The sequence below is a fragment of the Arctopsyche grandis genome, chromosome 1, assembly GCF_051622035.1.
Source record: "Arctopsyche grandis isolate Sample6627 chromosome 1, ASM5162203v2, whole genome shotgun sequence".
Taxonomy (NCBI): domain Eukaryota; kingdom Metazoa; phylum Arthropoda; class Insecta; order Trichoptera; family Hydropsychidae; genus Arctopsyche; species Arctopsyche grandis.
In genome coordinates, this window is record NC_135355.1 from 5846452 (window position 1) to 5872500 (window position 26049).

General features: G+C 33.4%; 2 protein-coding genes across 2 annotated transcripts; both read left to right on the forward strand.

Moving 5' to 3' along the window:
• The first annotated feature begins 3090 nt into the window (after window positions 1-3090).
• On the forward strand, window positions 3091-4126 carry LOC143918068 (uncharacterized). The gene is made up of 2 exons (XM_077439743.1): window positions 3091-3670; window positions 3752-4126. Exons 1-2 carry the CDS (start codon window positions 3094-3096, stop codon window positions 3976-3978), a joined length of 804 nt encoding a protein of 267 aa, XP_077295869.1. The 5' UTR covers window positions 3091-3093; the 3' UTR covers window positions 3979-4126.
• Window positions 4127-22849: 18723 nt separating this feature from the next.
• On the forward strand, window positions 22850-25383 carry LOC143915976 (uncharacterized). Its single transcript, XM_077436817.1, has 3 exons — window positions 22850-22971; window positions 24191-24287; window positions 25197-25383. The coding sequence occupies exons 1-3, from the start codon at window positions 22891-22893 to the stop codon at window positions 25328-25330; spliced, it is 312 nt and encodes a 103-aa protein (XP_077292943.1). The 5' UTR covers window positions 22850-22890; the 3' UTR covers window positions 25331-25383.
• Window positions 25384-26049: the final 666 nt, after the last annotated feature.

Here is a 26049-nt window from a genome sequence, read left to right on the forward strand (position 1 = left end):
CAACGTGTGTGAATTAGGAAAATATTTGCATAATTATAAGAATATGCCTATACGTATTTTGGTTGCAAAATTATAAACCATTGTGCTATAAAATATTCTCACATGGTAAAAGTTATGCGCGTGAATTTAAATGCATTTGAATATTGTGTACATAAAGAAAACTCAACCATTATTAAAAACAATAACAAAAAACGGGTTCACAATGCATTTAGGTCTTAAATTTATTCAGATTATCTAATAATATGAAATAAACAAAGAGCTTGTAAAAATTATCGGGGCCAAAGTAAATTCGTCTGTTCTGTTTATATTTAGAACTATGAACGTTCTCTCTAGCTGAGGGATTTCTTGCGGAAATATAAATATTATACTCGAGTTACTGTTTTACAGATCGAATTCATCATTATCAACATTGTCTTGTAGATTTTATTTGTAAAAATCATCTTAAATAACGTTATTTTGACAAACTTATTATTAGCTTCACTCTGCTAGTTCAGTGACATTCAAAAAATTGTGATCTGATTTTGAACCACTTCCACTCTTCATGCTGCTTTGGTATCTTACTAATGTCTTCAGCATGAAGCTAGAGGAGTTTAATCATTAATGAACTCATTCAATACGCATCTGAATCTTGTGTCAGATCGGAGCGATGACAGCTAGCTATCCAAACACGGCGTTCTACCGCTGGTTCACAACTTACTAAAGAGTTAAACATTTATAACAGTTACTTCTTTCACCTTCATTTACTTTCATCGCATATATTCTTAATAATTCAAGCTTTGAAACATTCTCACATACGTTTTCAATTCACTAATAGATTAAATAAAGTAATATATTGGTGAGCTATTAAAGTATTTAGACTTGAAATATAACCTATACGTAGCTGTTACTTGTCGCAGAGAGTGATGGAGAGAGATATTCTTCAGCGTCCACACTCATTGGAAGACCAATAAATGTCGCGATCCTCAGGAATGAGGATATCGACAAGAATATATTTAGGATCAAGACTCTTTGCTGCCGAGCAATCCTACAGTAACATTAGAATCGTGAAATTACTATATTTACTGCGCATTAAAGAATTAAACATAAAATTTTGGAACTATAAAGCATTAAATAAAATAATTAAATATGGTGAAAAAACCTTTAAAAATCAAGCTTTCTTTCTACTTATGCTAAATAAAAAATAGCATAATAGTACAAAAATGCAATTTGTTAAATGAAATAACAATACAAAAATGTAAATAAAACGTGAATTAGTCTTAGAAGAACTTATTTATATTACCAAATATAAAAGATCGAGGAAAAGGGACATGATTTAAAGGTAGTATAATATGAATGGTTCCCAGAAAGATGCACTAAATTGCATTGATTAGTAGCGCAGGTTTGAAAAGTCATAATTTTCAAAGGCGCTCAAAAAGAACTTACGCAATAGAATTCCACAAAAAAAGATTAGCACCCTCGGATAACTTACAAATACCCCCTGACGCTTTTTTGTGGAATTATATTGCGTTAGTTGTCTGTGAACATCTTTGAAAGTTTGGATATCTCAAGTGCATTTTTCCGGTCACCAATATGAACACCCCATATTTGGTCATATAAAGCAGTGCTACTCAAACTTTTTCAGGTGGCGGACCAGTATTTTTTTATCAGTAATTCTCACGGACCAGCATCATATTTTAAAATAAAAAAGTTATATATGTATGTACACATATGGTTGAAAACTTAAACTTGTAAACAAATAAAATCTAAGTAGTAAAATTTATTTTATTAAATTCAAAGAATTACAATATGTATATACTTAAACAAAGATAAAAAATGAAAATACAAAAAAACACTAATGATACATACATATGAGCTTGTTTGTTATTAGATAACTTATCCAGTCGTGGTTTAATCGAAGACAATGCCACACGCAATGGATCATAAATATTCAAACTTTTACGATGTTTTGTTTTAATTATACTCATGGTTGAGAAACCAGTCTCGCAAAGGTAAGTTGATTCAAATGGTAAAAGAGTTTTCACTGCAAGTTCATAAATATATGGGAATTCTACTTTTAATTTTATCCAAAAGCCTGCAAGTGAAGTTGTGGTTTCAAAACATTTTTTTTTAAATTCTTGATTTGCAGTCAGATCAATTAGTTTATCTTCCAAATTAGGTGATATATCATAATTCCATGGCAAAAATGGATTTCGTATCCATCCATTTCCCTTTCGTGGATCGTCATCCGGTGGAAAATAGAAATCGAATCGCTCTGATAAATTTGTCAAATGACAACTGATTATATCGCGCAAATAATAATATCAGCCAAATTGTGAAACATGTCATACCATCCTTTGGAACGCGAATCTTCCATGTTTTTAGTTTTCGTTTCAACCCATCTATATTGTCTGCCATTGTGAAATAAGATGACATTCTTCCTTGCATGGATAAGTTAAGATCATTCAAAATGCAAAAAATATCTGTCAAATAAGCTAGCTTGGCTATCCAGTCTATATTTTGAAATAGTTCTGACATAAGCTATTGTTTTATTATTTAATTACGTCTTTCTCCGCGGACCGGCTACCACCGGTCCACGGACCAGTAATGGGCCGCGGACCATAGTTTGAGTAGCACTGATATAAAAAATTTCTTCTAAGACTAATTTACATGTTTGTACTGTTATCTTATTGTATATTACGCTAATTTATAGGACATTTTCATATAGTTTTAACAAAATTTATATAATTTATATAACAAAATTTCATATAGTTTTCTTACAACTTTGATGCAATATTGCAAACTGACTATAGGCATAAATCACCAGGCCAATTATTATTTTTCAAAAAGTATAGTTCTCGCTCTACATACATATTTAACGATATAACTACTATCGCCAATTTTTGGATTTATAAAAGTGATATATTGTCGTGTCGCAACTACCATTAATATATACATTTATATCCTCACGAATAGACTTACATAAATACATATAAATATGTATCTACATCAAGTATCACACGAAATTTTATAACATACATTGACATATGAATGTACATATTGAGGCAGATCCGAACCGTTGCGAAATAATCTGTTTACTAATTTCAGGTAAAAGCAATGTTTGGAAACAACGCCAACGTAACGTCAGATCTCATGTTGCCCATCATGTTGGATATTGCCAATATGTTTCGCGATGCCAAAGATCACCATCGAGCCGAACAGTTGAACATGGCACCTCAAGCGCAACTTCTCAGACGATCATTCTCCGATGACGACGAAGCAGAACCGAGAGCCGAGCATTTGAAAACAGTGCCGGAAGCCGCTGAAGCAACACCTCGAGATTTACCCACGGCCAAGAGCATGAAAATCGCAGCCAAGATACCTTCCATAATTAAAAACAGCAACGTGAGAATCGGAAGCAATCTGAAAGTGGTCGTCGGAAACGAAGAAGACGTCGACGATGAAGACGACGACGACGACGATGTCGAAGAAGATGACGGCGCCGAAGTTATAAAGGGCAACGTTACAGTTTCAAAACCTGAACAATTGACCGTGATTTATCCGACGAGCGTGTCGAACCAGACGACAGAAGATTTAGATGCACTCCGGCCGGAAAATTCAACGGAATTATTATCAGAGGACTTACCCGTAGCTGAGAAGTTGAGAGCTTTGAACAGATTCATTGATAGGAATGGTATATTTCATTATATTTCAAAATAAATTGATTCGAATTATAACAAATTACATGATTAACATTTTTTGTTTCTGTTTTAAGGAAATTTGATTTCAATGCAGAGACCGATGTGGAATCAAGAAGCGCTGAAGTTCAATCTGAACAGGAAAAATCTCAACGAGCTTTTGGCTCAGCGAAGAAGAGCACAGTTGCCCAATAGACAAATATTGCTCGAGATGGCCAAACACAAATGCGATTTGTTCACCAACACTCTGTGCTTAGAAAGCATCGATTATCCAGCGTTAGTTTCTATTAAATGTTTAACGTAACACATAATTAGAAATGAAAATTAAAATCAGATCGTTAAAATGCAATAAACCGAAATGTCTCATAACTAAGAGTAACTAGAAAATTTAATTGAAAGAATACAAAAGTACAATAAAATTCAGTGAAAGATTGGATTTCGGTCGTCAAATGAATTTCCTATAATTTAATTTTATTGCGTTGCTCATAAATGTTGCACACAATTAGCTGAATATGAACGAATTATATATTTGAAAAGTACATACATACATAATATCTAGTTACTATATATTGGCTTTCAATATCAATTATATTGCAAATTGTTCAATTAAATCCATTTTATGATGCACAATTTACTAAATGTGTTTTCTAGCTTCGTTTCTATAATTTGAAATAGATTTTTACTAATTATTTATTCAATTTTATATACATACATATTAAAATGAAATTTAAAAGTTTGAAACTATAGCCATTATATAATCTATCCACCAGAATTTCAATATTTACAACACAATTTCAGTGACGCCATAGCAGCAAGCATTCGCAGGAATCAAGGAGCGATGGGAGCTTTGCTTGCAGACTTTCCTGAAATATCAGCAGATACAGCAGTAGACGGAATTTCAGCCAAGCAAGAAAACAGATACACACCTGAACACTACATAAACAGCATCAACAGGTACAATCAGAGACATCTAACCTTAACAGCACTAACGAATAAACCACACAACGAACAATCATACTTCAGATGGCGCTCATTTCAAACTTCAAATTTATGTATAATCCATCGAATAATTTCAGACGAGAAGATGGTCAGATGCCCGGAAGTGCTTCAGGATTCATGTGCCCCAGCACCATCAAATATGCACGTCCGCAGAAAGCAAGAGCTACCTCTGGTCAATGGAAATACATCGTCAATACCGGAGAGCACACACAGACGCTTAGATTAGAAAAGTGTTTGTAAGTTTCCGAAATATTCAAATTCGTAAACGTGTCAAATGATTTTACAGTACTAATAGTATTTATAATACTCATTTACAGACGAGCACGTGAGCCTTGCACTTACTTAACGGACAATTTCAAATCAAAGTGCGTACAAGTGTACAATTACCATCGTTTGCTCACATGGGATCAACAGAACGGTCTACATATGGATATTTTCAAGGTAAAATTCAACGCACTTTTACAAAGCTAGTACATATATGACATACATAATAAGTAAAGGTTCATACAATTTTTATTATCAAATGCTTTCATCCTCAAAATATTTTACAATTAATATACATATTTACATAATGTAATTAAGATGAAAAGTCATGTATACATACATATGTAGATTAATTAGAAATCGAATTAGAAAAATACACACAAAAATTTCAATATGCTTACGTACTATCGATCATTTTTCTTAATTGAATTAATTTAAAATTGCGGTTTTTTAAATCAATTATGTATCTATGAAAAACGTGAATATGCTGGATAATTTGTTTTCGTTTAGAAAAATAACGTCTTGACAGACTTTCGACAGCTCTTTCGATAATTACCCAAAGAGCTTGCATAAAAAATTTAGTCTTCCAACCAATTAATTTCACTGAGCAACAAAAAAAATACTGGATTGGAAACTTATCAATCTTTACTATGATTGACCGATTAAAATCGAATATGACATTTATTTTTGTTGGATTTCTCTCGTTTAAGGCACATGGGCATTTTAAAAAAAAGTATATATTTTTATAGATTTTTGGTTTTTGCAGTCTTTAATTCAAAATCTAGTATTGCTGTGCCAAAAGTGAGTATTGGAATCATTTGACATTGGAAATTTTTTCTATCGACTTTTATTTTTATTGCTTAGAAATTCTTATGTATAAGTTATTATCTAACGAATTTTAAAAGTCAAAAATATGATTTTTTAAACAAATTTTTTCCGTAATATTATTTAAATGATAAATAAATTGATATATTATAAAGATAAATGACAGATTAAAAAAATCCTTACAAACATTATAAATAAATTTGTCATGTGTATAAGGATTGGCGTTTATGTCAATACATTTTTTATCGAAACGTACTAATTTTACACTTAAAAAGAAAATCCCATATTGTAATATAAATTTGTATTATTATATTTAGCAGTAAATCTTATATTATTATAATATAACATTTACTGCTCGAATTAGTAGGTTCAGATAAGATTGAAAACAAATCCTTATAAACGTGGTAATGTGAAAAAAGTATATTTTTGACATTTAAAATTCGCTAGATAATTAATTATACGTATTTCAAAGCAGTAAAAAATCACAATCAATAGAAAAAATAGCCTACTATTGATTCTAATACTTTTGGCACAGTAATACTAGATTTTGAATTTAAGACTACAAGAGCCGAAAATATGTAAAAATTATACATATTTTTAAACGCTCATATCTTTTAAATGAGTCTAAGCCAACAAAAAACATTGTCCTATTCGAATTCAGTGGGTCAAACTCAGTAAAGATTGATTAGTCTCCACTCCGGTAAGTAAAAAACTTGATTATTTGCTGCTCAGTGTAATTAGATAAGTAAGTTTCCGATTGTAAACCTATATACAAGATTCTCAACGTGGAAAATTTACATTTTCTACAATTTTTTACTTATATATTTTCATATTACACTAAATTTAGTGCAGTGTAATCTCAAAAACATCAAGATTAAAACTGAGAAATTAAAAAAAAATATACGTTACATTTCAGGTACCAACTTGTTGCTCCTGTCACATCGAAGGCTACAGCGTGGCTTTTCCACCACACATGAACAAACCATCGGAAACTCCCGCAGAACATTTCCCAGGAGAAGACCTTTCACACGACGCTGAAGTGAATCCATTCGAAGAGGTCCAATCATCGATACGTCATTCGACCCACACGAACTTCCCCATACCTTCACCACTAGACAACTACGCAACGTTGGGAGAGAACCACAACCTGATTCCAGGCTCGTCGCTTCACAATCCGACATTTTCAGAAGACAGTCCGATGTTTCACGACCTGAAACACTACCCAGTCCCGAACCAGTTCGAGTCAATCAACAACAACTTCCACACAGACATATTTCAACACCAAATAACAAACGTGAGGAACATTAAAAAGCCTCCACGCATTCCCACCAACACAGTCGGCCTACCCAGTTTCCTAGAGCCGCCTTCGAAGCCGATACTTCCGACACACAACCCCTTCAAATCGCCAGACTCCCCAACTAAACACAAGCCCTTCAACAATCTACACTTCAAACGAGGCGCTCAGAACGGTCAAAACGCTAAACGACCCAGCAGACGACCGATTCGGAAGAAGAATTCTAACGTAGCAGAAGATCAGCTCATAGCTGGGACTGGATCTCACGAAACGCCAAGTATCATCAACATTAACTCGTTCGAAGACATCAACCAATCCGCCGATAAATATGAAAGACCACCACTTAGATCGACCCCCATGCCTCATAGAGCCACAACACCTAAAACTGGACAGTCCTCGTCGAAGATTACGATTAAGAACGTGGCTGCCACGGCGACCGAAAGGTATCGTCCCAAATTTAAGACCACAACTGAAAGACCGACGACGCTTCCACCTCACAGGAGAGTGAATTATAACTATCATCCGATCATCGATTTCTTCGAAGAAACATCTAATAAAGAAGCGGCTGCCGATAGAAGGATGGATTCTGACACCGTTTATCTATCGGCAGAAGACGATTGGCGACCCATGGCAAATCCCATAGCTATGCCATTGAATTCAGATCCTAAATCAAACAATTCGGGATGATTTATATTGTATATTGAATTTATATATAGATTGATAAAGCAGTACAACGCCAATTATTTATATGTAAATCTAAGAAGAATCGTTATTTATACATAATACGGCAATGTTGATAAATTTAGAATTGATTCCTTTTCGGAATTGTTAGTCATATATAGCAGCGATCTTGCCCGACTATGATACTTGCCCAAAAAGTGAACTATTTATTAATTTATTAAATGACTTTGTAAATATGATTAGATTGAATTATTACTATTTATATGTGTGTACATTGTATGATGTTGTATGTGTGTATTTTTTATTGTAATTTATTTTTTTAATAGATATTTAATAAAATTTAAAAATATCTACCTCTTTCAATGTGACACAATTTGACTGCAATTCTATTATATGTGTATATATTCGTAAAAAAATAATAACGATTATTTTGTGCAATATCAAGATAAAAGAATAGTAGAGCAATAGCAAACTGGCGACTATTTGTTATTAGATTCGATTGCGTTATACACAAATTACATTCAAAAGTGATTTCGATCTAATACCCTATCTGATTCAATGTATAATGGTAATTCATTATATTATAATATAAACCAATTCATATAAAACGTATTGCATTCGAATTTAAATACTGATGTAAAATTGCCAGTAATAATTGCAGTGAATTTTCAAATTTATGAACTGGTATTTAATTTTTCTTTCACAACTTTTAACCAACATTAATATTCTGATATATCACATGTACATATTTATGATGGGCAAGCAAAAGTTGCACATTTCAATCAGTTCAAGTGTTAAGAATTCGAAATCATTACAGCTTTCTACAATATTGATCTAATTGATAATATCCAATAAAACTAAATAAACTCAAAATATTCTAATTTAACTTTTATGAACTTTGAAAACGATGATTGTTCGAGTGTGAGCTTTAGTGGAGTTTTCGTACAGTCTCGAGAACACGTTGTTGAGTAAGAGGCAACTAATATAATTGTGGTAAACGTTGTAGGACTGTGTAACTGTCATGTAACGAATCGAACAGTGCCGTAATATCGATTCTGTCACATTCTCTTTAAAAGAAAGTGTGACAGAATCGTAACAATCTCCACGGGAAAGAAGAAAAAATGTTCTTAACATTTGCGGCCATGCAAATTGTCGATTTTATAGAAGCTGCGGTCGCTTTTCCGCAATCAAATTTCACAAAAACTAGCAATGAAAATTTTAATCAAATTTACTTTCCGATGCACGGCAAAAAGTGTGTGGTTCAAATATTTATCATTCGCATAAAAAATATAGCGATGAAAAAGCGCCAATCAGAATCTATTTGACGATGTACATACTTTTAAACACAACTTGTAATATATTTTCGATTTTATTTTTAACATACATATGTTATTTCAATTTTTAATATATTAATGTATTTATATGGGCGATAAAAATTACACTATTATCTGTATCATCTGGATTGATAAATATTATTATTATAATATGTAACGAATTCTGTGAATATGTGTGTGTATGTACGGAGAAAGCTTTTTATACGAGGAAAACTATAAGAATATCAAAAAAATTATATACCTACATATATAGGTATATCAGTCAGCAGTATGGCTCGGTGGTTGCGTTTATGTTTAGCACTGAGAGGTTACCAGCTTCGATCTCGTGCAAATCTTTAATACTGCTGGTCAGATTTGGATATTTGTGATTCCAAGTCGATCGTTTCTTATCAGAGTTTGCCAATTTATCTGATTTTATTGTTGAAACGGATCCTCCATCAAATTGGCAAAAATCATCCTATCCGCTGTCACAAATATCTGAATTTGATTTATGTACAATATGTAAAAAAATATGTACAAGTCTAAATCCATAGATGTCTCTATGTATTAATTAATCAATTCATTAATTGTTAATTTTGTGTTCTTCAGCCTCTCGAGATACAGTGATTTATTTAATAAAAATGCTGCAATGGTTGTAATTAATTGTCTAGAAAGGTGCATTGCAGTAAAATAAAATAAACATACATATATACATACACAGCCTAGTGCTTTTTCTCCCGTATTAATGTGCGCGCGCAGAATACGGGAGGAAAAGCATGTTCCTCTTGTTCCTGTTGTATCCTGCTCGCGCAAATTAAGTGAGTATGTACCGTTTACCATGCACCTTTTTTTTTGATCTTTCGACTTAAGATCTTTCGATTTTCGATCTTTGCCTTCCGATATTTGCGTTTTCTGTCATTTCACATTCTGTCTCGTCACGTAGACCCGTACAGGCACATGTCATATATATACATATGTACAGACACATGTGATACAGACACATATATATATATATATATATATATATATATATATATATATATATATATATATATATATATATATATATATATATATATATATATATATATACATTCATAAAAATATATACATATGTATATACATATATAAACTAATGTCAGTGCGAAAAAAAGATCTCAACATTTTGAGTGATATATGTATCTAATATATAATTTCGAAAGAGACTTTGTAACTACATACATATGTACGTAAAGTTTGTTGGGAATATCGGAAACAAACCAAAATTTCTATGACGACGATATTGATATCGCTTAATATTATTTTTTTTCCATTCAAATACATTTAATAAAAAAACAAATTAATGTTTACTATTAGATTAGCCACGTTTAAGTGGTTTATATTACAAATACCGAGCGAAGTCGGGTAACACCACTAGTAATCAATAAAGATACCTGATTTAATTTGTATGCTAATTAGAAAGTTTCTCAGTTTATTCAGAGAACAGCTCGAACACTACTAATCTTTTCATACTGAAAATTCGTATTTGTTAATAAAATACTTATCGTTGTCGTAAAATTTTTTCAAAACTTTTAATCAATCGAAAGCAAGTGTCAAATTAAAAATACACATGTATAATATTATATATTGCCTTTAAACCTATGTACATAGGACATAATGTTTCAAAGTAAGAGGAGAACGTGTGCGCGCGCCTTCACAATAGCAACAGATTTAAATTTAAATTTGGCCAGAACGTTACCAAAAAGCAATTGGACATTAAATTGAAATATCGTTCCACGCTGACCGATTGCCATAGCCACAATAGACGAACCGATTCGTACCAAATCATGTCTAAAAAAGAGATATAAGCCATCAACGATTCCGGAACACAGTTCAGTCGCGAAACGGTCAGTGCACCGCGAGGTATATCATACCAAACGAAACCCGAATAATTACGTAAAAATATAACATTAAAAACCGACCACTATATCCAGTGACGAAAACCATACGTGTTAAATAGAAAAAAAATTGTGATAACTGAAAATTCAGTGCATATTAAAGAACGTATAAAATTCAGTGAACATATTATGTAAAAAAATATTGTGAAAACATTAAAAATGCATAGTTTAGTTTGGGTCGTATCGATGCTCATCGGCTATGTCTCTACCGACATATACGACGGATGGAAACCTATCAATCCTCCCTTTTTGGAACATTCAAAGGGATTCGATTACCAAGGACCAGTTTTCAGCTATAGCCCTCAGGCTTTTGCATCTGAAAGTAACATCAGAAATCAGGCGATCTATGCCAATCCCTTCGGGAAAACTTTCGCATCTAAACCGCAGTTTAACCGACCGTTAAGTAATAATAATTTTAAATCGACCATTAGATACACTAAACCGACATACGCTCCGAAATATAAACGATTTAATAATCAATACGCAACACCTCAAATTTATACTAAAAGCTCAACGACTCCATACAACGCTTTTCAACCGTATAAAAATGTCAACGTTAATTTGTATGGGTATTACGATGATCCTGGACATCTCAGATTGAAGCAAAACGTTGACGAAAATGAAAAACGTCTTAAATTTAAAGAAAACCCACCGGAATTACACGAGCCTTCTACGCACGAAGAGCAAACTTCAGACGAAGAGACACAGACTAAATTTAGGAAAAACGAACAAAATGAAAATTACACACCGGAGTTTGAACCTTACAGGCCATTGAAATTACCCAATTACTACGAAGCACCTTATCAACAGCCGTTAAATTACGACAAAATCAATTCAAAATTGAAATATCCCATAAAAAATACAGAAAATGTCAAATATCATCCCCAAGCTTACGTTCCGCTTAAGAATCAAATAAACGCTCTGAAAATAAACCAAGGAAAAACTTTTTCAACCGAAAAGAACGACTATCCCGAAAACAGACCGGTGCAAGACGACGACGAAGAGCCCGAAGGACGAGACACATTCGACAAACAAAAATCAAATTTCGATCATCAACAAGCGACTTTTCACGGCAATTTCGATGACTTTACAAGACAACATCATCCGAGTGCCCCTCAAACGACCCACTACGATAGACCATCCGAAGAAACTCACTCCGACCCCACCAACGAAGCTGACTTCATTCCGATCAAGATGTACGCTCAAGTCCGTCACACGGAAACTGTGAAACATCTACCTAGAGAAGCTGCTTTGGAAGAAGCTGTGACTTACGACGATGTATTAAATGCACCCAGATTGCGAGAATCCATCAAAACTTCAAAAGCACAAACGGTCTACACAGAAGAAGGGTACGAAGACAATGCGTACGACCACGCTGGACATTTGAAACATGCTTCGAACCACGAAGGACAGGCTGGATATCTCAAGGATAAGCATTCGGCGGCTGGAAAGTACAAAGATCAAGGGGGACACAAGTACGAAGACGGCGGTAGGACATTGCGAGGGGAAGACAATGTAAAATCTAAAAAATGGCTCCTAGACGAAGGCGATACGGAAGATTTTAATAATCATCACAGTTACAGTGAAAAAGAAGGGGACAACGAGTCAAAGGGAAGTACTCAAACCGATCTCGTCGAGGCTGGATCTGAGAAAAAGGGCATCAAAAAGTCGACATATCCCAAGAAGCAGTTACTTAAAACTATGGGTAAAGTGAGCAAGTTCATCATGACGGCGGATACTGAACAAACCATGGTCAAAGATACAAACGATGGAGTCGAAATAAACACGAAAAGCAAACACGTAAGCATGAACGATGCGCCAAACAATGAATCGGATAAGCCCAAATATATCCGATTGAGACCCAATTATTACTGGATGAGGAAAAATATAGCTGCAAATCAAACCAACTCTACGAAAGCACAAGAATCGAATGCTCCCCTGAAAAATGAAGCCAACACAAACTTCAAAGAAAAACTTTTAGCTACGTACAAGAGAACTAAAAGAGAAAACAATTTCATTTCGCCTTTCATCGACTTTGAAAAGGTGTTTTTGTCCGACGCTGAAATACTCAAAATATCTCAAGAAAAATTACCAAAACCGGCACCAGATTTGCGTCACATAAAGTATCCGTATTACAACGCCAAATTGAAAGGTGTGTCGAGAGATTCGCCTCTACGGTACGCTGAAAATTTAGCAAACGTTCCGTTCAAAACTGCGGGCGGTTCTGAATTCTACGATTCGCGATCGTCCATCATATGCTCTGAAGTCGAATCAGACGTGGATCCCATACCGGATAGAATCAAGAACAAAACGCCGGAATCAGAATCGGAAGACGGAGAAGAAGAAACGAACGAAAACGATCGGCAAAAGAGGCACTTGAAAATCAGAGTGCTCAAGCGGAAAAAACGCGACAATTTCGATCAAAACGCACAACAGCCCAGATTACGCGGTCTGGGGGATAAGATCGATTGCTTCAAAGAGAAATATTTCGGAGACGATCCTTTGGACAGTCCATTCTTCGAAGAAGACGAAATCGCACCCCCAGAACCGATCATTGCCCCATTTTCGTTTTTGCCCTCGAAGAAAAACATCGTTCAATCGGATTCAACTTCTTTCACCACCAAATTGCAACCGATCTCAACGCCTCAAAAACCGACTAAAACATCACATCCCACAGTAAATAGTATAGTAAGAAGACCGATAATAATCGGGAAAGAATCCACAGCATCAAAGTTGGACGTCAATCCGCAAAAAATATCACTTCCGAGTACAATATTCAAGAAGTACACATCGGAGCAATCGCCTCAAGCGCACGTCTACGGCGACGTAATGGGAATTATAAAGGCGAGTTTAAACCAAGCGACTCCTATCAAGCAATCGTTCACTGCGCACACTGCATCTGCAAATAAACCGAACATCCAATACCAATCGACGAACAACAAAGAAAATATTCGCATTCCAGACAAACAGATCAGAATAACGCGAGACAACCACTTCGTGTATGAACCGTACAAGATAATCGAACAGAATGTTCGGAGTAAGAAACCTCAACCAACTTTTTTGAATTTGAGACCGTCCCTATTGAAAAAGCCCAAAAGGATCGTCTACGTGTCCCAAGCTTCGACCACGGTTGAAACTAAAGTCGAAATAAGCGGACAACCCGTAAAGAGGTTCGCAAGTAATAAAGTCTACATAAACATTGGAAGGAAGCAGAGAAAGACATCGGACGAAGCAGTGCATTCGACAATCGCCGATAATCCCATCCTAGAATCTATAGAAGATGTCTTGAAAAACGATGGTAATACAAACGAAACTATATTCGATTCTAGAAGAGGAGAACCTAAATATGAATCGGAAGAGGAAGTGAGTCACAAGAATCATAAAAAGTACTATTCACCCGTTACGATAAAGTCGTCCGTAAGTCCCGAAGAACTTGAAGATGAATATTTACAAAAATCTCAAGAAGATTTGGAACGCAGTTCCAAAGAAATTAACAGCGACAGTGAAGAAGCTATAGAAAAGCTCCTCATCGAAGATTTAGCGGCCAAGGTCAGCACTATAAATAGTACGAATAATTATCGAACTCGCAATACCATCAGAATCAAGCCATCGCCGTCAGTATTTGACGTATCTCCATACCTTCCGAAGCCAATATCGTTCAGAAACATAATTCCAAGACACAACTTTAGCAGTAAATATAATTACAACGTTGAACTTCCGAGTGAACCTACAATAATAGCAACTGAAGACGAAGAAGAAGTTAAAGACACAGATGAAATAAAATTAACACCAATCGATATAGAACCGACTAGACATACAGTAGAGCTAAGCTTACAAACGACATCAGAGCCAATAGTTTATCCAAAACGTCGAGAAGGAACCACTACAACCACAGAAACTCCCTATAGATTCACGACACAATACACAAGAATTGCCAGACCTAAGGCAACAGAACCTACAATCAACATTCAAGTACCACAGAAAACGAAAAAGAGGAGACGTATTAAGCTCGCAACCTCATCTTCTACTACTACCTCTACTACTACCACCACTACCACTACTTCTGCTCCAGAACCTGACATAGAATCCTATTATCATTACGAAGAACCTGTAACGCGCAGAGCCCAAAGGACAAGATTCGTTCAAGATAAATACGTAACAAAACCAACTGTCACAACGACAACCGAAGCACCTTATCAATCGTCCACATTCCACATAGACGATGTTGATCATGTAAAGAGTGTAGATATAGACGAAGTAACTACTGAAGGTGTTTTAGACGAATCCAAAATTGAAATGAACGATGCTGAAAGAGCAATAGAGCAATGGAAAAGGGTTTTGACTCAAGAAAGCGGGTCCCACAAAGACGTGACAACATCGGAAGACGAGATTGTTACGCAAGCGCCGAGGCGTACAAGAAGACCCACTCACAGACAACGCGGTGACCAATTCAATGCAAACAATTCACCGGAAAATCAGGAGAGAGTATCGAGGAAGCCGAGAATTTTGGAAAAAACGTCCAAAAAACGCAAAACGACCGTTATAACGAATTCAAAACGTTATGATAATGCAGCTCCTCAGCCGGAACGAAAGCCTACCAAAACGTCTCAATCGAATCGCAACCACAAGCGAAAACAAACTCCAATCGTGGTTGAAGCTGCGGATGACGACGACGACGAAGAAGAATTAGAGATAAAAGAAACGAGCAGGATCGTAGCGCCCAAAGAGTACGAGGCGACGACCGAAAACCAAGACGAAGTTGAAGTCGATGAAATGATGTCACAAATGAAATCGGGGAAATTGATTCAAGCTCCCGTCAACGAAGAGAGCCGCTACGAAGAAGACGTAGAAGAAGAAGAAGTCATCCAAGAGCGTCAAAGTTCCTCGAAACCTTACGAATACTATCGAGATCCAAATCTAGCCAAGAAAGTGAACCGACTGTCCGATGCCAAAAAGGAAGATCAGCACACGCTCCGCACCGACGTCGAAATATTCAAAGCCGACTTCCAAATGAACAAAGGACCAAAACACGGAGGAAACTACAAGAAAATACCCAGCAGCAGTAAAACGACAAGAAAGACGAGACTTGACGAAGCCACGGAGCTGGACGATCTGAGGGATGATGCTGATGTAAAAGAAGGAGCACTTCACGGCGGCAATTACAGGAAAGCCAGAGATGATGCTATCCAAGACAGAGGTATTTCAGCAAGGGTTCTAAATAGTTTTGCGTCCCTTTTGCCGATCGCGACCACTGCGAGTCCTGGGCCCGCGTACGAGAAGAATCCTGGAAAGAGGTTGTATTACTTTGTGAAAGTTTAAATCGAGCGTGTGAGTCAAGTTAGCCATGTTTTCTATTTATTTTTCATCGCTTCGTAGAAGGGTAGACACAGTGAGCTCCCGCTTGCTTATGATATATACATATAATATTAATAATAACGATGCTCAAAAGATCATCAAATAAAAGTTTGTTTTTATACATTTATAAGTGAAATATTGGATAAACATATTTTCTGCTGTAAATATGAATCAATAGAATTTTAAGCAAAATTTAAGTGTATTTTTTTATTCGAATTTATATATATACATATAATTTATAAGTTAACAATAAAATATGTATATGTATGTATTTACGATTATTTGTTATGAAATGCTCATTTTAAGTTACACAAATTTATTAATTTTTTTTTATACGGCTGAAATAACTTGTAAATAATTATGAAAATATTTAAAATAAAATTGTTAATTACACAGCATAAATGTTTAAATTTAAATTTTGCAATCACAAACAGACCCTAATTAAATTGCGTGTCGCGTTTATAAATTTACAAATTGGGCGACTTATTGTAATGCAGCGTCTGTGAAGATAGTAAATAAAACAAATTCTACGTTGCATCACAGATTGCCCAATATTACAGATTCGAATAATAAAACCGACGAATGATTCTCAAATGAAGTGCAAATGTTTTGCTCGCATTAGACAAGCACTTTTTTCACGACCGAACATGATTTAGCGTTAGGTGATTCGGTTTCTTTTAGTTCCTGTCGAAGAGAAAGTGCTTTCGGGAGAGAAAAACATACGATTGTGATTCAACAACATCGATCGAATCTAATCGAATGGAAATTCTAGGAGTATTAATTTTTTGAACCCATTCATCTCCGAACATGCACATCACTATTGATCTGTTCAAGGCTTTGAAATGAATAGAAAATAAAACTTAATAACTATTCTTTACAATAGTGTGTGAAATGAGGCCGTCGATGGCTCACAAGGATGCCGAAACTATAAATGTTTTGAAATCTATAGCGAGTGCTTCGCATCAAATCGATTTGAAATTTTTCCACATCAAACGAGAGAAGGTCGTCGACGGAGAAATTTCTCATTTTGTCTCGATAAATCTGCATTTTCCATCGATTATAATATTATTTAGAAAATTGAAAAGCGACGCCGATGACCGTTTCCAACGTTGATTGCCCTTGAATCGATTTACATGAAACAATTCCAATTATGAACGGATGGAGAAATAAGGAATTATTACACGTTTTCGCTGGTTTAGTTATGGGGTATGTTTTTTTGGTTTTTGCTATTTTTTTTTGTTGTTATGCAAATCGGTTCGACACACAATCCGTAACTTGTCGGTCGTACGATATTGTCTAACGATACGTATTGTGGTTAAAGAGTTAACGACCTGACAAATTGGGGGACGTAAACTGTCGAAATCGAAATCGAAAAAACGTGAATTTCATTTTCACATACAATCGAAAGCCAACGTTATAAAATTCAACCAATCATCGACGAATATGAATCAACTTAACGTAACTATGAATCATTTTTATCCCATACAAATTTATCTATTTATTTTATGTTCTGTATTGCACCTACATACATACATATGTATGTATGCATGTACATATGTAGGTTACAAAAATCCTACATTTCTCTATGAAATAAATAACAATTTAATTAACATCAATCAGACCGAGGTATCACCACTAATTCGAGACCTCACATTAATCATATTGTAAACAAATGTTACTCATTTTTCAATATTATCAAACGTGTATTAAATTTTCTCGACTTAAACCTCTTAGCAAAAATATATAAACCTTTTATCAGGCCTATATTAGAATACGCTTTTAGTAAATGAAATCTTTATTTTTTAAAAATATGTGTTGAAATGGTACAAGGGAGAATTGATAAAATACCATCTGAACTTAAATCACTTCCTTATAATGTAAGGTTGAAAATAATGAATCTAAACACACGGGAGACGAGAAGAATAAGAGGCGACTTAATCGAAGTCTTTAAAATATTAAATAGTCATTATGATTGTCCTATGTCCAACCTCTAATGTTCAATACAACACTCATCTTAGAGGTCACTCTCTCGGACTCATAAAAGAAAAATCTAAAAAATTGATTAGAGAATCTTTCTTTACAAACAGAGTGGTTAGAGTTTAGAATAGTCCTCCCTACAATGTGGTAAATTATGAAAACCTTATTATTTTTAAAAACAAGCTAGATATCTTTCTTAAACTTAAATTTTTTATAATTCTTCTTTTCTGATATCTTCATTTCTTTCTATATTTCTGTTTTTTTTTTTTAATTATCATTTTACTGTTCTATTTTTTATTATTTCGTAATTTCTTTTTCTTGACTACTTTTTACTCTCTTATTTTTTTATTATTGTTATCTTGAATGTGTCATTTATTTTTTGATCATTAAATTTATATATAATACATATGTATAAGTCACACCCCACGGATCTATCGGCTTTGCCGCCTCCCTTAGGTATGTTAAATAAATAAATATGTCTAGGAAACAAATATGTGCCTTGAAACTGTTTAATATCCCATAATTACACATGTGTATATGTTATTCGTATTAAAACACACGCTTTCGTATTAAAAACGGTCTCACATCAAAATTTTCCGGGTTTGGTGCATCCGCTCTAAAATCGCCAGACAAACGAACGACAGATTAACAGAACGGCAGCTTTAAACGTAATTCTAGTTTTCTCGAATGATAGATTGCACATCAGATGACGAGTAACCTTTCGATGTGCACAGATGCAATTATTAAAATTGAGTTGGATCTTTCTGGCGAGTTTAATAAGGCAAGATTCGGAACTTATCGAATTTTGCCTTATTAAACTCGCCAGAAAGATCCAACTCAATTTTAATAATTACCATTTTAATAATTGCATCTGTGCACATCGAAAGGTTACCCGTCATCTGATGTGCAATCTATCATTCGAGAAGACGAGAATTGTATTTAAAGCAGCCGTCCGTTAATCTGTCGTTCAATTTGTCTGGCGATTTTAGAGCGGATGCACCGCATCCAAATTTTCCTATACATTTTCATCCAGTTTCGTTGATAGTTTCCTTTTACTCTCGTTGCCATTTACAACTGATCGATACATTTGGCATGTGACCGAGCACGCGTTCACTTTTTCTCGATTAACAGTTGCGCATAGCAAACGCAACTCTTACTTAATTTGACCACAAGAGAAATTTGCGAACGGGGTATTGTAATCAAAGTTTTCACAATTTACAACTGTTCGATGAACACGCCTTTTGCGTCCACTCCGTTGCAAAAATTCTAGGGATACAAAAAATAACCTTTTTTCCTCGCTTAATATCTATACACATTTTATGTAATTGGAAATATATCAAAACGGTCCATTGTTACTCGGGTTACACTCGAGTTCGTTTCGGACAAAAAATAATTTCGTATAGATACATATCCCCCCCGGATGAAATTGCAAAATGCGTCTGACAATACAAATTCGTGACTCGCGAATGTTATTTCAAATATTATTCGAGTGAAAAACCGAACATGTGACAAAATTTATATCTAACTGTCGATATTTTTCCGCAACGTTGTCAATCATTGTGCTTTATCATTTCCACTGACCGAAGTGAGCTTTCGACAAATCTATGTATGTATGTATCATAGTACTAATAACGACGAGAAATTCTCGTTGATTGCAAAATATTATGACAGTTCGATTAATTTAAAATTTTCGTTGCGAAATTTCAGCCACCTTTTTTGATTGGAGCTTATTGAACAATACAAGCAAAAACGATTTATAAATGATCATTGGTATCAAGGCTATTTTATAGGTCACTCGTTAATATGAAAATCAATGCAAGTACGCACATTGAAAATAATCGTTTTATTTAAGCTCTATTTCATATGCTTAAGAAAAAAAATCTATATACAACATATAAATACACACATATGTACATACCAGCACATTGTCTTACTCTATAAAATAAGTACATATTTTTACTTTTTTTATTTATTACGTGTCCGTTATAATCAAATTTCAATTTTTTTCTATTCGTTTTATTACACTAATTCAGTATACATATTTCAATTAATATATGTACATAATGTGACATTTAAAAACTTGATCTTGTTGTTGTTTTTTTTTTTTAATAATATGTATGCAACTTCCGCGAACGTTAAAAATAAAAAAGATATAATTCATCTTGTACGCAAAAAAATTCTAAAATCTTCTCAGGTTATAGTTTTAGTTTATAGCCAAGTATTCGTGTATGTATGTATGTAGGTTGACAGTTGAAGAAGAGAACATTGTTTGTTATATTTCCGCTAGCCTTTAGATTTTATTAAATTCATAAAATACTAAACCAATACAGCCCATCGGCAAGTTGACCCACCCACAAAGGGCACTGCCACATTCAAAAGCCTATCTCTAGTCATTAAACTGCTAATGGTTTCAAGCATTTTCTGACAAACAGACAATAATCAAGCAGTCAGTGATAGATCATATAACTAATTGACCAAATCAATCAAAGTTATTGACCGGTAAGTTTTGATTTTCAAATAAATTTGAAGTAATTTTTATTATAAATAGCTGAACCCGCATGCGTTGCAATGCCACAATAACGCAACCAATTCCCGTTCCCGTTTCTCGATGTGTTTCGATAAGGGAATGATTCAGTTTCAAATACTAAATAATCAAATTAAATTACAGTAATGATAATTTGTCGGTAAAACGCAGGCAATGAACACATTTGAAATTATTCAATTGTTTGTTTATTTTACCCTAACAACCCAGGCGGCGAGGCGAACGCATTTGAAATTATTGCGTTACAATGCCACTCATTCCCGGTTTTCCCGTTTCCGCTCCCGTTTTTGCGCGATATTTTTTACACAAACCATCGCGGGCATACACACAATAACTCCTGTAAGTTTCATCGCAATCGGTTGAATGGTATAGGAACGCATACGTGACAGACAAACATTGATTTATATACACATATAGATATGTATATATGTATGTATGTACGTCTATATATGAGGCGTTATATTTGAAAGTGGCGGAAGTCTAATTTTCAGTTCCAAAACACTTTTTCCGTTTGATTTACCTAACAAATTGTTCACTTATTTTAATACGATATGTCAAGAATCTCGGAAAAGAAGAATAAACGTATTACAGGCCACCAATATTTTTAAATATTGTTAAACCTAAAACATATTTAATGCTATGCGAGATATTTCTCTAAATGAAGAAAAGTGGACTTATGCCACTTTCAATTATCACGACTCAAAAGCCTAGAAGAATTCGGGCAGTTATAAAAAATAAATGTGGAATAACAAATTATTAACCTATATAATTATATATTTCTTTATATTTATTAATAGAATAGCTTATTTACAACATATAAAAAAATTTATACGTTGGAAATCGCTTCAAAACAAGTGAAACACGACCAAAATGCAGCCAATACGTTTTTCCCCATTTTTATACATTTCGCAAATAATTTCAATATTTCAATTAACACGTAGTAAAAATTCATAGTTTGTTCTGTTTTAATCTCCTTATGATCCTTATCATCGTGTAATAAATTTTTGTACTAAGAATATCGCTATATATAAGAGTAAAATCAAATTTCATAGAAAAACGCAAATGCGGCTTTTTTTTTGTCACTCACTGTATATGTATGTACGTATATTTTTTTAATTCTCACTATATGTATGTACATATTTAAATAGCCAAACAAATGCTTGGATAACAATTGATTAATGATATTCTCAAAATATAAATAATCCAATGAAAATATATACATACATATAATACATTGAGGCAAATTTATATGATATTTCGAAGAACAAAATAAAAAACAAATCTCTTTCCATTTAAATATAATACCTAAAATTAAATCTATAACATTATAATAAATTAGTGGCATGTGTGCACATATGTATGTACTTGTTGTGCACTCGGTAAAATATTGCAATTCGGATCAATGGAAATTGATCAGCCGACTTATTTTTCAAAAATATTAATTAAATTTTAAATATTATAAATGTGAACGAAGTGAAATGCACGCGCAAAGCAGCCCACATTATACCGCGTCTCTTTCCACGATATACGATTCAAAGGGGAGAAAGAGAGACGGAGGATGTCAACGGACATTCACACGCGCGCACGCATTAGACAATTATTTTATACAATATGTCAATAAAATGTATTTAAAAGATTTGCAACAAGAAAGGACTACTATTCAGTTAATTAATATTTTACACACGACAGCTTTAGAGTACACCGAGAAAGAAAGAACTAAATTATGTACATGTGAGTAGCTATGGGGGAGGGGCAGGGATAAATACACAATCCACGTACGTATGCTATTTCAATTATAAGATACACTACCACTCAGCATTGGATACTACATTGTATAATAAAATAAATAGATATGTATAGCGAAACGTTACATATCGATACAGGTTTATTGGCGGCGTTAAGTTACATAGTAGATTGTTAAACCGGAGTCAGCTGGCACTAGGCGAAGGTGAAGTTGAGGGTTTTAAGGCTCAGTGTATGTAAGGTCATCAAAATTAGAACGCTGAGGATCTCGACCAATATATAAGACATGGTAATTCGGACAATCTGGTTCACTCGGAGACCGAGCAACGCCGGTGTCACTTGTCCTCTCGACATGGATTCGCTAAAGGTACGCACATTCGTTACAATTAATTCAGTTTTCATGACACTGAGCTTTCTATCATATATAAGCAATACTCGTAATTTATTTATTTATTTATTTTTTATTTTATTCTAAACAGACCATTATGGCATAACAGGAATTCCTAAAGCGCCATAATGGTCAAAAAATATAACACAAAAAAAAACAAAATAACAATTAAACATAAATTAATTATTAAGTAATGAAAATCAACAATAGTTGATTAGCTTATATGAAAGCTGGAGCCTTAAATAATATTTCTAATATATTAATGTATGAATATATGTATATAAACATAAGAGTTATGTTAATTATATTATGTTATAGTTTAATTAGCAATTTGCTATTAAATAAATAAATAAATAAATATATTGCCTTAAAGATATATGTACATATGTACATATAAAAATAAATGTAGATCTATACTGTTACTTATAAATTAGCATAATTATAAACAGAAAATGAGTAGTTGTTTAACTCTTAATGGAATTTGCACAAACATATGTTTGTAAATGTAATATATCAATAGTTATGTATATACCTGAGTAATTTTCATATTTTTTGGGAAAAGTGTGAAGACGTATATACATACATATGTATATGTATATTATTATTTCAATTTATAAATAAATTAAAAATCGAGTTTTTGGTCAGTTACTCATTTTTTATGGTGAGCTTTCTTTGTCTTTGCAAGCAAATCTGTGTGCTTACAAATTGCAACATTCCAACATTTAAGCGTGTCGAAGCTTTATATAAGTATAGAATGTTGCATAAAATATAAAATGAATGTATACCAATCAAATCAAATTTTAAAATAATATATATTTTTAACACAGTATGCCTCAAATTTCACACTTTGTCTGAAAGCCCTACAAAAAAATGTATGAAATTCTACAAATTATGCATTTTATAATATGTATTATAATAGCTTTATAACAACCCACATATGTAAATACATAGCAGTTTTCATTGTTTTATATAGTTTAAATAAAAATAGTATATATTTAAAAAAAATTCTTTTACATTCAACAAACATTTTTTTTTTAAATTCACTTATTTAATTCAATCTATGTATTTATGTATGTGGGTTGAGCCCTTGTTAATCTATGAATATTCTGAGATGAATTATATAATAATGTTTCATTTTGGCAAATCTGTGCATTATTTCATTTGCATTTATTACAAAACTGTTGTTTTATATTTCCAGAATATTCTCAGTATTTTCCTGCTATGCATTGTTTGTATTACATTAGCTTGGGCGAAGCCTGACAGTGCAGGACATCCACCAGAAGGATTTGCTTATGGTAAATACATATGTATAGTCAAGTGTATCTTCTAGTTTTAACCAATTAGAATATATCCTAACTAACTTGGAACCAACTACAGTTATAGTAGAACGATATTTTCAATTGTAATATATTTTGACAAGTTGAAATATATTCCGTCTAACCCACGTAAGTTGATTCGTATGGCGAATCACATTCCAACTTGTCGAAATATATTACAACTGAAAATACAGTTCAACAATAAGTTGATACCAGGTTAGATGTAGGGGTTAGATTTTTGTGAAAACGTCACTCTACTAGTAAATTGAGTTGGAAAGTCACATTTTTGTTTTGAACACATTCTTAGAGCTTTCGTAATATGGTACTCATTACCTTTATTCGTAAAATCTAGCAAATATCAACGCATTATTGAAGTCTAAAGCATTCGTAAAAACTTCAGAGCTGTCAAAACTCGACTGTTATATTACAACTGGCGCACATTGTTCAAAGTGTATTTGCACTTGTAGAGATATAATTTACTAGTTGAGTTGAATTCGAATATGAATGAACTAAAATGCCAGTTGGAATATATTACAACTAAAAATACACTTCGACTGTGACATACAATATAATGTGATGATAATCCATATGAAAGTTCAAAGCGAGTATGATAATTTGATGTACTTACATAAATACAGCAATCACTTTGTCCAATATGTTCCAACTTCATTTTAAAATAAGTTCATAAATAAACATAAGTGCACATGTGTGCTTATGTTTAATATACAAACATTCATCTTGTTGACATTGAACTGAACACACTTTGCCACTCGCCTTTTTCCTTGAAGCTGTGCAATTACAAACTGTTCGTTATTTTGTACGACTTTTGATTAAGCTATGTAGAATTATTTTTGCGTATAATATTAAGTGAATGTATTTAAATTACAGGAGGAATACCTTACGGAAGCATGAGTGGAAATGTCGCCGAATATTACAGATCGAAATCGGCACAAATTGCGCCAGTCCATTATGTTGCACGACCTATCGTCCAATATCCGCAACTCTACAATTTATATCATTAGAGACATCTCTTGAACGATAATGTAATATAATATAATGCCAAATACAACAAATTATCACCAGTGTTTTATTTATTTATAAATTATTTTAACATAACAGTTTAAACACTTCATTAGTTTTAAAGTGAAAAAAAAAACAGTTGAATTTTTTTCATTAATTATTTTATGTAACTTCATATGTTTGCTATTTATTTTGAATATTTTTTCAATATAATACACATTGAACCGAAGGGTGAACATTTTATTATATATAATTCAAAAATTTAGTTTGCAATTGCAAATACAGTTATTCGTTTAGACACATCTTCTCCGTCAGCTTAATATATTTAATTCCAGTCACCTGTGAAATTTAACAGGATTCATTGCAAATACATGCAAATAATCTAATGTAACCAAACAATAGCGTCCCATAGTTTAAGAAACACACACGTCAGACAGAATGGAACGTGACCAAAATTGAAATAGCTTTTTTACACTTTTAACTTATCTCTGAATGCTTATTTTTATTGAACTTTCCCATAGACGTGCCTTTTTCTGATTGGCGATCTTCATTTATTGCATACTAGTTGTTCTACCCAGCTTCGCTCAGTATTTGTAATATAAACAGCTCAAACATGGCGAATCTAATAGTAAATATTCATTTGTTTTTAATTTATTTGTATCGAAAAAAAATAAAGTAAAAATATTCAACCAATCGAATGGTCACAGAAACTGACTTGTAA

Coding starts and splice junctions, on each gene's coding strand:
- LOC143918068 (XM_077439743.1), top strand. CDS start 3,094: ATGTTTGGAAACAACGCCAACGTAACGTCAGATCTCATGTTGCCCATC. Junction 3,671..3,751: donor CAGATTCATTGATAGGAATG/GTATATTTCATT, acceptor TTCTGTTTTAAG/GAAATTTGATTTCAATGCAG.
- LOC143915976 (XM_077436817.1), top strand. CDS start 22,891: ATGGTAATTCGGACAATCTGGTTCACTCGGAGACCGAGCAACGCCGGT. Junction 22,972..24,190: donor TCGACATGGATTCGCTAAAG/GTACGCACATTC, acceptor TTATATTTCCAG/AATATTCTCAGTATTTTCCT. Junction 24,288..25,196: donor ACCAGAAGGATTTGCTTATG/GTAAATACATAT, acceptor TTTAAATTACAG/GAGGAATACCTTACGGAAGC.